The sequence below is a fragment of the Taudactylus pleione genome, unplaced genomic scaffold (assembly GCF_031769625.1).
Source record: "Taudactylus pleione unplaced genomic scaffold, aTauple2 ptg000198l, whole genome shotgun sequence".
NCBI classification, from domain to species: domain Eukaryota; kingdom Metazoa; phylum Chordata; class Amphibia; order Anura; family Myobatrachidae; genus Taudactylus; species Taudactylus pleione.
The window spans coordinates 15877522-15891954 of record NW_028284600.1 but is presented as its reverse complement, the minus strand read 5'-3'; the positions used below and the strand labels follow the sequence as shown (position 1 = coordinate 15891954).

General features: G+C 47.9%; 1 protein-coding gene across 4 annotated transcripts in view; it reads right to left on the bottom strand.

Moving 5' to 3' along the window:
* Positions 1-14433, bottom strand: part of DNTT (DNA nucleotidylexotransferase) — a 473464-nt gene that overhangs the window by 419303 nt on the left and 39728 nt on the right. For 2 of the 4 annotated variants that reach the window (XM_088477001.1, XM_088477002.1), the window contains exon 3: positions 12416-12439. The exons of the other annotated variants lie outside the window; for them this stretch is intronic. In XM_088477001.1, the coding sequence (XP_088333127.1) occupies positions 12416-12439 (24 nt within the window). The remainder of the gene's footprint in view (positions 1-12415; positions 12440-14433) is intronic. 4 annotated transcript variants of the gene reach the window in all.

Sequence of the window (14433 nt, the reverse complement as noted above, 5' to 3'; positions counted from 1 at the left end):
AGACCGCACGGAGTTCCAAGATATTTATTGGAAGCTCCGCTTCTGTCGGCGTCCACCTGCCCTGGAACAAGTGTGGACCCGAAACTGCTCCCCAGCCCCGAAGACTGGCGTCCGTTGTCAACAGGACCCAATTTGGAACCCAGAACGGACGTCTCTTGTTGAGGTGGGTCGTCTGTAACCACCACGCAAGGGACAGGCGAACCTCCTGGGTGAGCACAATCATCTGGGACTTCAGAGACTGAGTCAGCCCGTTCCACTTGGACAGGATCAGGTGCTGCAGAGGTCTGGAGTGAAACTGGGCGTATTCCACCATGTCGAACACCGACACCATGGAGCCCAGTAACCTCATCGCCGAGTGTAAGGACACCCGGCGGCTGTGCAGGCAACTGCGCACCCTTGACTGTAAAGCAGAGATCTTGTCCTCCGTCACGAAGATCCTTTGCTGTCCCGAGTCCAATAAGGCTCCAAGATGCAGAATCCTCCGAGACGGGATTAGAGTGGACTTCTGCCAGTTGATTAGCCAGCCGTGCCGTTGCAGCAGTGCAATGGTCAGGTCCAAGTGGCGTAACAGGAGCTCTGGAGATCCTGCCACCAATAACAGGTCGTCCAAATACGGCAACATGCGGACTCCCTGCAGCCGCAGAGAAGCCGCCATGACCGTCATCACCTTGGTGAAAACACGTGGTGCTGTTGCCAGGCCAAAAGGTAACGCCCGAAACTGGAAGTGGTCGCTGCGGATTGCAAACCTGAGGAACTGTTGATGGCGCAAAAGAATAGGGACATGCAGGTAAGCGTCCTGTATGTCCAATGACACCAAGTAGTCCCCAGGTTCCAGCGCCAGAATGATGGACCGTAGGGTCTCCATCCGAAACTTCGGGACCCGCAAAGACTTGTTGAGTGCTTTGAGGTTGAGAATCGGACGATATGACCCATTGGGTTTCTGTACCAAAAATAGATTTGAATAGAAACCCTGGCCCCTCTGGGAGAATGGAACAGCCACTATAACTCCAGCCTGGAGCATAGTGTGCAATACCTTCCGCAGCTCCGTAGCCTTGTTCCGGTCTGATGGGAGACCCGTGGTGAAGAAGCGAGCCGGGGGTCTGTGCCGGAAGGAGAGGGCGTATCCGTGGGAAACCACCTCCAGAACCCAAGTGTCTGTCGTAGTGGTCGACCAACACTGGGCGAACTGTAGCAGGCGGCCTCCCACCCTGGGATCCCCCAAAGGGAGGCCCGGACCGTCAGGCCGCAGGCTTGTCATCTGGCTTGGGGGCCGGACGTCTGGTACTCCATGCCTGCTTCCGGGGCTTGACCGATTTCTTAGGGCCAGCCTGTCGAGGAAACGACTGTGGTTTGGGCCTGCCCTGGGCCCTAGATGACCGAAAGGACGATGGTCCCGAACCAGAAGGAGCAGCGGCCGACGGGAGACAAGCAGATTTGGCTGCCGCCAGCGTGGCCACAATCTTATCCAGATCCGGACCGAAGAGAACTTCTCCGGTAAACGGCAACGCTTCCAGACCTTTCTTGGAATCTGCGTCCGCCTTCCAGGATCGCAGCCACAAGGTGCGACGAGCAGCCACCGCTGCTGAAGAAATTCTAGACACCAGAGTACTAATGTCTAGAGCCGCCTCGTTGATGTAGGTGGCCGAATCACGGAGATTGCCAATCAACTCCGCCTGTTCGGCCGGACAGTCGGATTCAAAAGAAGCCTCTAATGAATCCGCCCAGCGCTCCATCGCTCTGGCAACCCAGCAAATGGCCATAGCCGGCCGTGCTGCCCCCCCTGCAAGGGAATAAGCGGACTTCAGGCAGATTTCTACCTTGCGGTCCGTAGCATCCTTAAGGGAGGACATGGATGGCATCGGCAATGTGGCACTACGGACAAGACGGGTCACGTGAGAATCCACCTGTGGAGGGGATTCCCACTTAGCAAAATAATTATCCGCGAACGGATAAGCCACCGCCAGGCGTCTCTGCGGCTGGTATCTTTTGCCAGGTTGTTTCCACGCCTCCTCTAAATGGCCCACCAACTGACCCGAAAGAGGAAAGACTGTGGCATCGCCCTTCACATCTTTGAAAAAGGCATACTTAGATTTAGCCGCTGGGGGAACTTCGTCCTCAATCACCAAGGCTGTGCGGACCGCCCGAATAAGTCCAGGAATATATACTTTGGACTTAGCATCAGCGTCCTTAGTATGGAGAGGTTCCTGATCGTAAGGATCCAGAATCTCCCCATCATCAGACGTCCCTTCGTCATCCTCATAAGGAGCGGACAGAGACGCCACCGGCCTTTTATGAGGCCGCATCACAGACTCCCCTTGCAACACATCCGACAAGTGCTGTACAGAACTCGTCAGGGAGTTAACCCACGCTGGCTCCTGAGAACCCGGGAGCGGGGAAATAGGGAGACTGTGGGGTACCACCAATTGTCGTGGGAACCCCTGCATGGGTGACGACACCACAGACTGCTGGGACAAACCCATCGGAGTAAACGCGGGCTGCGGAGCTAACTGGCCCACTAAAGCTGTTAACGCCTGAGCGAAACAAGCCCAGGGCGGCTCCTGTACCGGTGCTGTAACCGTAATAGGCCGCGCCATGGACAAACACTGCCGGCAAAGGCCCTCCGCGCTACCCTCCCCCTCCACTAACGGTACTTTGCACGTGGTACACTGTAGCCGGAGGGGAAAATCACTTTCAGACATGATGGCACCACGTATGTGACCTCTCTCACCAATTAAGTATTAAATAGGCGAGAGACCACCCTGCAGCACCGCACCGCAAGGGCTTTAGCAGAAGAACAGGGACAGTAATAAAGCTGACAGTTTAGAGAAGAAAAGTTACAGGCAGCGCTAGCACAGTCACATACAATGCAGAGAAATAACAATTCCTGCACTAACAGCGCTGATTACTCAACTACACAGACACAGGGCCTGGTAGGACACAGCGCTGCATACACAGACCTGAGCCACAGCGGAGGAGAGGTATGCGGGGGGACCCAGACCACGATGCTTCCGTCCAGCGCTTCCAGCAGCGTTCACCATGCGTTCTGGAGAAGATGGCCGCCGAGGAGCAGAGAGGAGGCTGGCCTAGGGGAGGAGCGCTGCCACAGGACCAGTCGGCAGCATGCAGAGAGGGCTGTGTGCAGCGGGGGAGGCGCCGGCTGTGAGACAGGGAAGGCGCGCTCCCCTGGCATGCATTTAACCCCTGGGACGCCGCAGCGCTACCGCTCTGCTGCGGTCCGCTGTCCCAGGGGGTAGTGGAAGCGCAGGTTGGTCGCCTGGCTCCACGCTGCAGCCAGTCCCCAGGGAGCCCCCTGCCTGGGGACTTAGGACCATGTGATCAGCGGGGACCCACCGCGGGACCCCGCTGCTTACCTCTGTCCCCCTTGAATCCGGCCATGGTCCGGAGCATCTGGGGTCACCGCTAGCTGTGACCCCAAACGCCCACCAGCATCCCCGGATCAGTACCGGCGTTCTGGTACCGGCGGGGTGTAGGGAAGACAGCATGGACGTCAGGACTGACAGTCCATGCTGTTCATCCAGATGTGCAGCCACAGCTGCATGAAGAAAAAGCTTCAGGGGCTCTTCTAGCCCCCACTCCAACAGGTGCACCCGACTCCGGCCGGGCACCAAACTAAACTGAGGTGCCTTGGCCCGGGGGCGGGGTATAGGAGGGGGACCTAGTGCATCCTGGGAGGCTGAAAGCTTAACTCTTTGGTGCCCTGCGACTGACGTCACACCTATACCCCAAGGTATCCTGTGGATACCCTATGGACCCTGAAGTAGAAATATACATTGCTACATTCGCGACCATAACACCCAGATAAGCAACAGAGCAAAGCAACCAAGTGTTAGGTGCCCTAGTGGGGAGTAAGAAGTAGATGAAAGTAGAGAATGAAGAAGCACAAGAGGGTAGACGGCCCTGCTCATAAGAGCTTACATTCTAAAGGGGAGGGGCAGACAAACAGGTGTGACACAGATGGGGTAGGCAGGGAGGAAGGAGTATGTAACAGCAAGTTAGGATGAGAGCTGGAAGGCTTTGATGAAATAGTGGATCTTGAGAACCCGTTTGAAGGATTGCAGAGAGGTGGAGAGTCTGATGGGAAGAGGGAGAGAGTTCCAAAGGTGGGGAGCAGTGCATGCAAAATCTTGGAGGCGGGAGTGGGAGGAAGTAATCAATTGGCATGAGAGGTGGCGTGCATTTGTTGAACGAAGAGGACGGACAGGAGAGTGAAGGGAGATGAGGTCCGAGATGTAAATGGGAGAGGAATGGGAGAGGGCTTTGTAAATGAGTGTGAGAACCTTAAATTGGGTTCTGAAACAGAAGGGGAACCAGTGGAGAACTTGAAGGAGAATGGAGACAGATGCAGAGCATTTTGAGAGGAAGATCAGCCGAGCAGCAGCATTGAGGACAAGAAAAACAGCAAAATTTAGCCGCCATACTATACAGGTAGCATTAGACAGATTAGATCTCTGACTGCTGCCAGGAATACCAGAGCAGGGAATATATCTACCTGTTCACAATTAGCAGAATAAAAATAAAAAATGGGGTTCCAAGGTGCTGTCAGAAGTAACAAAATGTAATGATAAAAACAAACATATAATATACAATACAGACAATACAATGTAACCTATGACCCTGGAATTCCGTAAGTCCAGAAATGTTTTAACCCCAAATGGGACAAATATCCAATGGTTAGATTCTCACAACTGCTGTTAAATAAAGTTGTAAATATCCATTCACTTAATGCAGACAGATGGATCCGAAATTCAAGTCAATTAAATCCTCGTTTCAAACTGCAACATAGTAACATGAGAAAATGTTCTGTCACTTTGTGGACAAGAGTGTAGATAGCTCTAGTAAGCAGTGTAAAGGGTCAGTCTTTCACCAGAGATAGCGCACTAGGTACATATGCAGGTAATTGGCAGTATAACTCATATGAAATTAAAATCACAGACAAATCATATGTCGTCACAGAAAGCAGTTCAGTATATTTGTATTTCTCAGCAAAGCTACTGTGCTACGGCTGTGTGCCTGTCAGTGCAGCCTCTCGTATCGTGCTGCACTGGCTGTAGAGTATGTGAATGCAAAGAGCGAATAGCGGTGTGTACCTCACCGTCTCTGGTTCTCCAAGATGACCGTGCACATGGTATGAAGTCTGGAGGAATATTGTGAGGTATGACCGGTTAATGGAGGTCAAAAGAGCTGATTAGTTCATCTAGTGAGGACGTATAGAGTGAGAAAAGGAGAGGTCCAAGAACAGAACCTTGGGGAACACCTACTGTAAGAGGCTGTGGGGGGGGGGGGGGGAGAGGAGTCATGAGCAGAGACAGAGAAGTATTGGTGAGAGAGGTAGGAGGATAGCCAGGAGAGGGCAGTGTCACATAGATTAAGGGAGTGAAGTATTTGCAGAAGGAGAGGGTGTTCCACAATGTCGAAAGCAGCAGAGAGGTCAAGGAGAATGAGTAGAGAGTAGCGGCCCTTGGATTTGGCAGCAAGAAGGTCATTGCTGATTTTTGTGAGGGCAGTTTCAGTGGAGTGGAAAGAACAGAAGCCAGACTGAAAGGGTCAAGAAGGGAGTGGGAGAAAAGAAAGGTGTTAAGGCAGTTGTAAAGTTGGAGAGAGTGTTAGGATCAAGGGCAGGTTTGTTAAGAAGGGGAGAGACAAGGGCATGTTTGAATGCAGAAGGGACAGTGCCTGGTGATAGGGAGAGATTAAGGAGGTGGGCAAGATGGGAGCAGGCAGAAGGAGAGAGGTAGCATAGGAGATGTGAAGGGATAGGGTCAAGGGGGGAGGTTGAAGGGGGGGAGGACCGGATGAGGGACATGTCTTAATCTCCAGATACAGGGGAGAAGAATGTTAGAGTCAGTAAAATGGATGGGGAGGGAAGATCCGGGAAAGGAGGAGGTGGAGATGGAGAGCAGGGGGACTGGTGGGATATGATGTCCTGACGTATGGAGTCAATTTTAGATGTAAAGTAAGTAGCAAAGTCAAAGGCAGAGAGTGAGGAGGGAGTGGCTGGATTAAGGAGTTGAAGGTGGTGAAGAGACTCTGGGGATTTGAGGACTGAGAGGAGATGAGGTTCTTGAAATATGACTGTTTACAGAGGGAATGGACAGCACTGTAGGATGAGAGCATAAATTTGAAATGGAGAAAATATGCCTTAGAGTGTGATCTTCTCCACTCGGCGGTTCGTGAACACTTGTGCAGGTATCTGGTGCATTTGGAATGTCAGGGTTGAGGTGTGGATCTGCGAGGGTGAATAGTGATCGCCGGAGCAACAGAGTCCAGAGCAGAAGTAAGGGACAGATTGTATAGGGAAGTGGCTTGTTCAGGGAAGGAGAGAGACAGGATAGGGGAGAGAAGTGAGTCAAGCTGGGAAGAAAAATAAATGGTGTCAATAGCTTCAATGTTCCGCTTAGTGATGGTGGCCTTAAGAGCTAGAGGAAGGGAAGGAGAGAGGGATAGGTTAAAAGAGAGAAGGCGATGGTCAGAGAGGGGGAATTTGGGAATTGGAGTAATCAGAAATATCAAAATGGTGAGTGAAGACCAGGTCAAGCGTTCACATTGGAGAGTGAGGAGGTCTATTGGGAGAGACCAAATGAAGACATGAGGGTAAGGAGTTTTGAGGCAGAGGCTTCTGTTGGGATATCAATTGGAATATTGAAGTCACCTAGGATAAAAGAGGGAAGATCAGGGGAGAGAAGGTGAGGGAGCCAGGAATCAAAGTTGCCAAGGAATTTGGAAGGAGGGCCAGGGGGACGGTAAATGACAGCTACTCAGAGTTGTACTGGTTGGAAGAGGCGTATGGCATGTACCTCAAATGTAGAGAAAGTAAGGGCTGGTTCAGAGGGTAGAAGTAGGTAGGAGTAACCAGAGGATAGAAGGACCCCCACACACCACCATGGCGACCTCCAGGCCGAGGGGTGTGAGAGAAGGTGAGACCCTCAGAGGAGAGACCTGCAGGGGAAGTGGTGTCAGAGTGAAATCCAGGTTTCAGTAATGGTTAGGAGATGCAAGTTTTTGGAGATGAAAAGGTCATGGGTGGGAACGAGTTTATTACAGACTAATCTGGCATTCCAGTGGGCACAGGATAGAGGGACAGTGTTTGTGGGAGAGATGTGAATTAGATTATCAGGGTTGCTGTAATGAGAAGGTGAGTTTAATTTAGGTGACCGAGATGAATGTAGTAGAGAGATTATGCGGGGACCAGTGCTGGGAAAAGAACCTGTAGGTGGTTGGCAGGGAGGGAGTTTAATACGGTGTGGATGGAGGTGGGGTGGGGTGACATGGAGAGGAGGTTTGGAGGAGGGATTACCAGTGGGGTAGTAGGACATATGAGGGGTAGAAGAGAATGAAAGTGGAGTAATGGGAGAGGAGAGGGAGAAAGGCAGACAGGCGGAAGGAGTAGGTGGAGGAAACAGGGGGGAAATCATAAAGGTGGAAGAACGGGGCAGAACAGAGGATTAGGTAGACAATGAGTGGAGGGGGAAGAAATGACAATGGTGTGGATGAGTTGAATAAGGGGAGGAAAACTAGATGTAGGAATAAAGTATGAGTGTGAGAGAAAGTACAGTATATTTGCAGAGAAGCAACTAAAAGTACACTGGAGGAAAAGATGCCTGCACTATTCCCAAACGTTATTATTGAGCAGAGGAAAAGAGGAGATTTAATGGGGAAGAAATGGAATATTAAAATAAACTGAATTAGAAAATAGATGACAGGCTAGGAAAAAAGTAGGAAGACATTATTTCTAAGAAATAAACTGAAATTGGCACTGACTACAGTATGCTATGAGGTGTTTGTGAAACCAGAGAGTCAGTACAAATATTAGCAAGAAAAGTGTAATATAGTGAGTCCAGTGATGAATGTCCAGGTTGTGCAGACAGCAGTTGCTTGTAGTGAAGGTATTGTGAACATTTCTTGATTAAACGTTTAGTTCATTCAGCACAATAAGACAAAGTCAGTGTTTGATGTTATCAGGGAGTGCTGAATTGAATGTTTAGCTTAGCCTGGGACAACAGCAATTCTATGGCACAATTTCAGCAGTTTTCCCCTCATTTGTGTCTGAGTGGTAACCTGGACTCACCAGATTCCTTTTTAGTGAGTAGGGATCAGTAGTCCAGGTATCAATGTGTGTAGGAACCTTAGGGCCTGATTCAGACCCGGACACTAAGAAGCGTTCGCTTGTAGCTGCCGATGGTTCGCATTGTGCGCATACATGTGCACCGCAGTGCGCGTACACGAACTGCTGCGAAAGATCGGGATGCGTACGCTCACCCAGCATAGACAGTCCACCAGAGTGTGTGACAGGAGAAGCCATTTGTGGGTGGTAACAAGGGCTGGCCACTAGAAACGGGGGAGTGCAGATGTGAACACAGGCGTGCATGACCGAAATAATACAGTTTTAGATGAGTGCATTATTAACAGGCAGCGTCATAGTACACGTCACCTGGTTGTATTTCACACTGAAGTGATCGCAGTGCTTGAGGTAGGGTATAGTCGACCTCAAGTGCTGCGTTCGGTTTCGATGGTACCCGATGTACCGATGGTTGCATTCAGTTCCTGGAGATGACGTGCACAAGTGGGAGTCTTAAGACAGGCTGGTGGGTGTCTGCATACACAAAGCAATCGTACGGCCAGACATAGCGGCTTGGTCACAAGGAAGAATGCCTCGAGATTTCCTCACTGCACCAGCCAACCCGGCTGCCTCCGGGCAGACCAGCTGAGTACGGCGTCTGGCTCCAGCACTGCAGCTGATCGTTTGCGGAGATACAGGGCTGTGAGTACACCCAGCCACAAGGGCTTATTGTCTCCCTATCTCCAGACATACTACACTTAATAATATATAGTGCTCATAGGAAGCTATGATTTAGATGAGACTATAGCCCTATTATGAACTCTCATTCTCAATATAGCACCACGATCATTTGATATTATTGAGATAAATTAATGGAAGTAATATAACAAATGGTATTTATCTACCTTTTATTTTTCTAGTGCTTAGGCTGACTGATTTGGGTGCATTTTATCTCTGCAATGCCTTTGGTAACAGAGCTAATCTAACACCCCTGAAATCTGTAACAGTCTCTACACTTTACTGTTGTTTCATGAGACACTACCCCCCTCACTCTCTCATCACACCTTTTGGGGGTGACAGCAGAAGTGAGGAGACATCTTTTGTGGATCACTTATATCTATCTACTCTGTCATCAAGAAGACATTTGTCTCCAACAATGCCAGATGGTTTACTGCATATGTATCTATTTACTGTGTTGTCTTATATATTTTATGCTAAGTTGAGCTAAATCTGTTATTTGTATGCAAAGGAACTTATTTATTCAATACTGTGACAAGACACATGAAAGCTAATATGACCTTAGGAGTCACACATTTGCTTAGTTAAAACATAATTAATACATATGTTATAAAAGGGACAACTGTATTTGATTCTCTTTGAATCATTTATCATACTATATATTCATCTACTGTGATAATTTGTTCTAAGCTGAATTTGTTCTAAGATGAACTTCCTTGAATTGATTCTGACACTGTCTTGCAAAATTATTTTTTTTCACTTAATATTGTGACCTATTGAATATAAGATCTATCGTATATACTCGAGTATAAGCCGACTTTTTCAGCAAATTTTTTGTGTCTGTCAGACTCTCAGCGGCTGCTGCTGCTCCCACTGCGGGAGTCATCTTCCGGCTCCCGCAGTGGGTAATGGGAGACACGTCATCATGACGACGTCTCTCCCATGCAAAGCGGCCGGAGGAGTGGATAGCGGCGGGACCAGGAGCGGGAGTTTCAGGTAATTTTTTTTTTATTATTATCACGTCTCTCTCTACTGGGGGGGGGACTACAGGGGACACTACCATGGGGGGATTACTACAGGGGGCACTATAAGGGTTGATTACCATTGGGGGTACTACCAAGGGGGGATTACTACTCGGGGCACTAAAAGGGGGGGATTACCACTGGAGGCACTGAAAGGGGGGATTACCACTGGGTGCACTACCAGGAGGGATTACTACTGGGGGCACAACCAGGGGGATTACTACTGGGGGCACTACCAGCTGCTGCCATTTCCCACACTAGGCTTATACTCGAGTCGAGTCGAGTTTTCCCAGTTTTTTGGGGTAAAAGTAGGTACCTCGGCTTATATTCGGGTCGGCTTATACTCGAGTATATACGGTAATCACAATTTTGTCTGACATTATAATCCCCGAATCATGAATATCTGATTTAATTTATTTTTTTGTGAGTGAACAATATTACTCCTTATATATTCCACAGGGAAATATGATGTTCCTAAATTAGGAGTACTTTTTAGAATAATTTTCACCTAATTATTAGTCAATTAGAGCCAATTGTGGACTTATTGACATTTTGTATCTTACTGAATAAATGTATCAGTTGATTAATGCTGTTTGATTAAGAGTGCCCCACAAAGGAGTTATCCCTTCTCTTGCTTCAACAAGAAATCCTTTTGTATTTACTGACTTTGACTACGGGGTGCACCACCAACCTGAGTTTTGATTTATAACACTGCACAACAATGAAAATGTTTCCGATGTGAAAATAGTTACTTCTAATTGATTTCAACATGCAAAGAATGAATATGACACTTAAAACTCTCAGTTAGCTCTGAGTTCCGAGATATAGCCCATTTATGACGATGTAGGGGGATTCCTAGTGAAGTGGGTAGAATGGAGAGAATCTTACCAGCAATCTGCGTTCCGCACAGAGGGGGCGGGGCCTAATGACCCAATTAAATGAATCAGTTATTTGTCCCCTCCCCTATTCAAATATATGCGATTCACGGGATTACCCACACAAGATAACTGTGGTGCACTGAGTGACAAGCATAGTGAGCGATTCCACCAAGACATTTCAGCAATGGAACAAAGATATCAGGGTAGGTGATCACTACTGTTGGACAGTGACAAGAGATACCCCAGAAGAGGAGTACAAGCGACAAGCAAAGAGAAAGCACCCCCATGAATAGGCCACTATATTAGATAGTACTTTCGTATGCTGTATGTTTGTTTCGTATGCTGTATGTTTGTTTCGTTTTGTGTTCTTATTTGTGATTGATTGAATTAAAACAACTGTTATTTATTTTCTATCAAGAAAATATCAGATTATTTTAAAATAGCTTTTCACTATGACTATATTACTAATTTACATACAGTATAGTGCAAGTAGTGTAGCTCAAAAAATAAAAACATTCTGAAATCATTTTAGTTTTTCTTGACCTCAAATTAGTAATGTATGACTATTTTTAGAAAGGAAACAAATTAAAAGTATTAATTTGTTGTACAGTGTAATAGATTCTCTATCTACATAATTACAATATTGTTGTTTTTCTTCATATTTTCATTAATAGAAATTACATTTCAAATTCAATCCTGTGCAGAATCTTTTTCCCACCTTTCCCCCTTCTTTTATATACTACAGTATCTCACCATCCTGCCCACTACACTAGGAAGTGGGTGGGATGTGGCAGATCCACCCGCTCTTCCTGGTGTGCGGGGGACTACCCAAAAATTCAGAAGTCTCCTGTGCCATCCTTGAGAGTACGTAAGTATGCGGATGAGGCAAAACATAATCCAGAAAGTCAAGAGTTTGGTGCATGACAGCAGGAATAAGCAGACAGGGATTTAAGCAAAGCATAATCATGTAGCAAGTTAGGTCTGCATAGAGTAGTTTAACCAAGGAGCAGCTGAAGTATGGTCATTAAACAAGCCAGAAGTCAGAAACCGGTTTAACATTCAAAGCTTGCAGGGTGTGCACAGATGAGAATTTACAGAGCAATCATGTAGCAATGACTGCTATAAGAGATCGTATTATAAAGTACTAAGGAATGTAGATCTGAGCACTTACAGTTTTGCTGGTTACTTAAGTGCAGAAATATTCAAACAACACCGGGACTAGGAAACCTGTCCCAAGCTGCAGCAGTTGTCTCAGCATACCCGACAGCCATTACCAGCCGACCAGCTTGCTACAGTAAGTGGCACAGATTTTAAATGCACACGGGGACATCACACATATCGCTGCCTATGGGCCTGATTCAGAGTTGTACGCGGATCCAGTCACGACTGCCTCTTTTTCCGCAGATACTGTGAGTTAATATGCAAATGTCGAAGCTGTCAGGATACGTACAGTATTGAGATGCCCACCGGCAGCTTTGCAAGTGCAAGTGACATCATAAAAAGTCACAGCATCTGCGTACATAGATGCAGCATCGGTCACAGATCAGACGATCATTGGCCTTCTGAGTGGGATGTAGTTAACATACCGGTGGTCGGGATGCCAGCTGCTAGCCTCCCTAGCCCAGGCTGTTACTTGGGGCCCAAATCAATATGTGACCCAAATCCAAGATGGCCGCGCCCAGTGGTCACCGCGCGGAAGCGCTGTCAGTCTCATCCCCTCTCACCTGCCTCCAGATGGAAGCCCTTAGTCTGCAGAGGCTCACAGTACCCAGCGCTGCTCTCCAGGGCCCTGCACCCCAGCCGGAGATGCCACGCCAGAGCTCCCTAGGCGGTAAGGGCCGCGATCTCGGCAACCTGTCAGCCCTGATCGTGACAGTACCCCCTCCTTTAGGGGTGGCCTCTGGACACTTCTTGGGTTTTCCAGGATTTTCAGAATGAAACTTAAGCACCAGGCGAGGAAAATGGACATCCTCAGCTTTCACCCAACAGCGCTCTTCAGGGCCATAGCCTTTCCAATCCAGCAAATATTGAAGTTGACCGTAACGAAAACGAGAGTCCAGGATTTGTTTGACCTCAATCTCTACACCCCTCTCAGTAAGGACTTTGGGAGAGCGTGGCAGGACTTTGTGAACGCGATTCAGGATGAGAGGTTTTAGCAGGGAGATATGGAAGGAGTTTGGTACTTTGAGATAGGATGGGAGTTTCAGTTTGTAGGCCACAGGATTGATTACTTGAATGATGGGAAAAGGGCCGATGAAGCGGGGAGCAAACTTCATGGACGGGACTTTAAGGCGAAGATTACGAGAAGACAACCACATTAAATCACCCGTTTTTAGGTTGGGCACCACTCTTCTTTTCTTGTCAGCTGCTAATTTTTATCAAACAGAGATTTTTCGTAAGGCAGAATGAGTCCAAATCTGAGAGAATTTCTGTAGTGTAGAGGTTACTGCTGGTACATCGAAGACTGGTACTCTGGGATGCAGACCAAAAACTACAAAAAATGGGGTTTGTCCCGTAGATGAATGATAAGAGCTGTTATGGGCAAGTGTCTGCCCAGTTGTCTTGTGATGAAGACATATGCATTCATAGAAAGACCTCGAGGTCCTGGTTGACCCTCTCTGTAGATCTATTAGACTGAGGGTGGAAAGCTGTTGAAAATTTTAGTTTAATTTGGAAGACAGAACACAGAGCTTTCCAAAATCTAGCTACAAACTGCACCCCTCTATCGGAGACAATTTCGGTTGGGAGTCCGTGGAGACAGAAGATATTGTCGAAGTACAACTGGGCCAACTCAGGAGCAGATCGCAATTTCTTGAGGGGAACATAATGAACCATTTTGGAGAAACGATCCATCACAACCCAGATGGTGGTGGTAAACCCATTGGAAACGGGTAGGTCCCTTACAAAGTCCATGGATAGGTTTGTCCAAGGACGGGTTGGTATCGACAGGGGTAGCAGTGTGCCAGCAGGAGCTTGTCTGGATGTTTTATGCTGAGCACACTGTGGACAGGAGGAAATAAAAGCTTCAATTTCAGATTTCATAGCGGGCCACCAATATGAACGTTGCAAAAATTCCCAGGTGTCTGGAGAAACGAGAAGCAAGAGCCCACTTCAAAAGCTGTTTGCGCATATCTGAGGACACAAAAGTCTTCCCAGGAGGGGGTTGAATGCGAGTGACAGCAAATACTCTGGAGTCTAGAACTGGAGTCTCCTTATGACCTTTGGAAGATGCATCGGAGTAGAATGAACGAGAGAGAGCATCAGCTTTTTGATTCAGTGAGCCAGGGCAAAAAGTCAAAGTAAAGTTGAAACGAGGAAAGAATATTGCCCACCGAGCCAGACGAGAACTGAGGCACTGGATATTCTTTAGATATAGGAGGTTCCGATGATCCGTATAAACGGTGATGGGAAATGTAGCTCCTTTGAGAAGATAATGCCACTCTTCAAAGGCTAATTTCACAGCCAACAATTCCTGCTCTCCAATGGGGTAATTTCTTTCAGCTAGGGAAAATTTATTTGAGAAGAACCCACAGGGATGAAGCTTGTTATCCTTGAGTTTCTGGGATAGTACCGCCCCTACTGCTTCAGAAGAGGCATCCACTTCTAGAAAGAATGGGTAATTAATGTTAGGTTGTCTCAGTACAGGAGCGGAAATGAAGGCTTGTTTTAAAAGTTGAAAAGCAGTTTTGGCCTCGGGAGGCCACTGAGATGGGTTTGC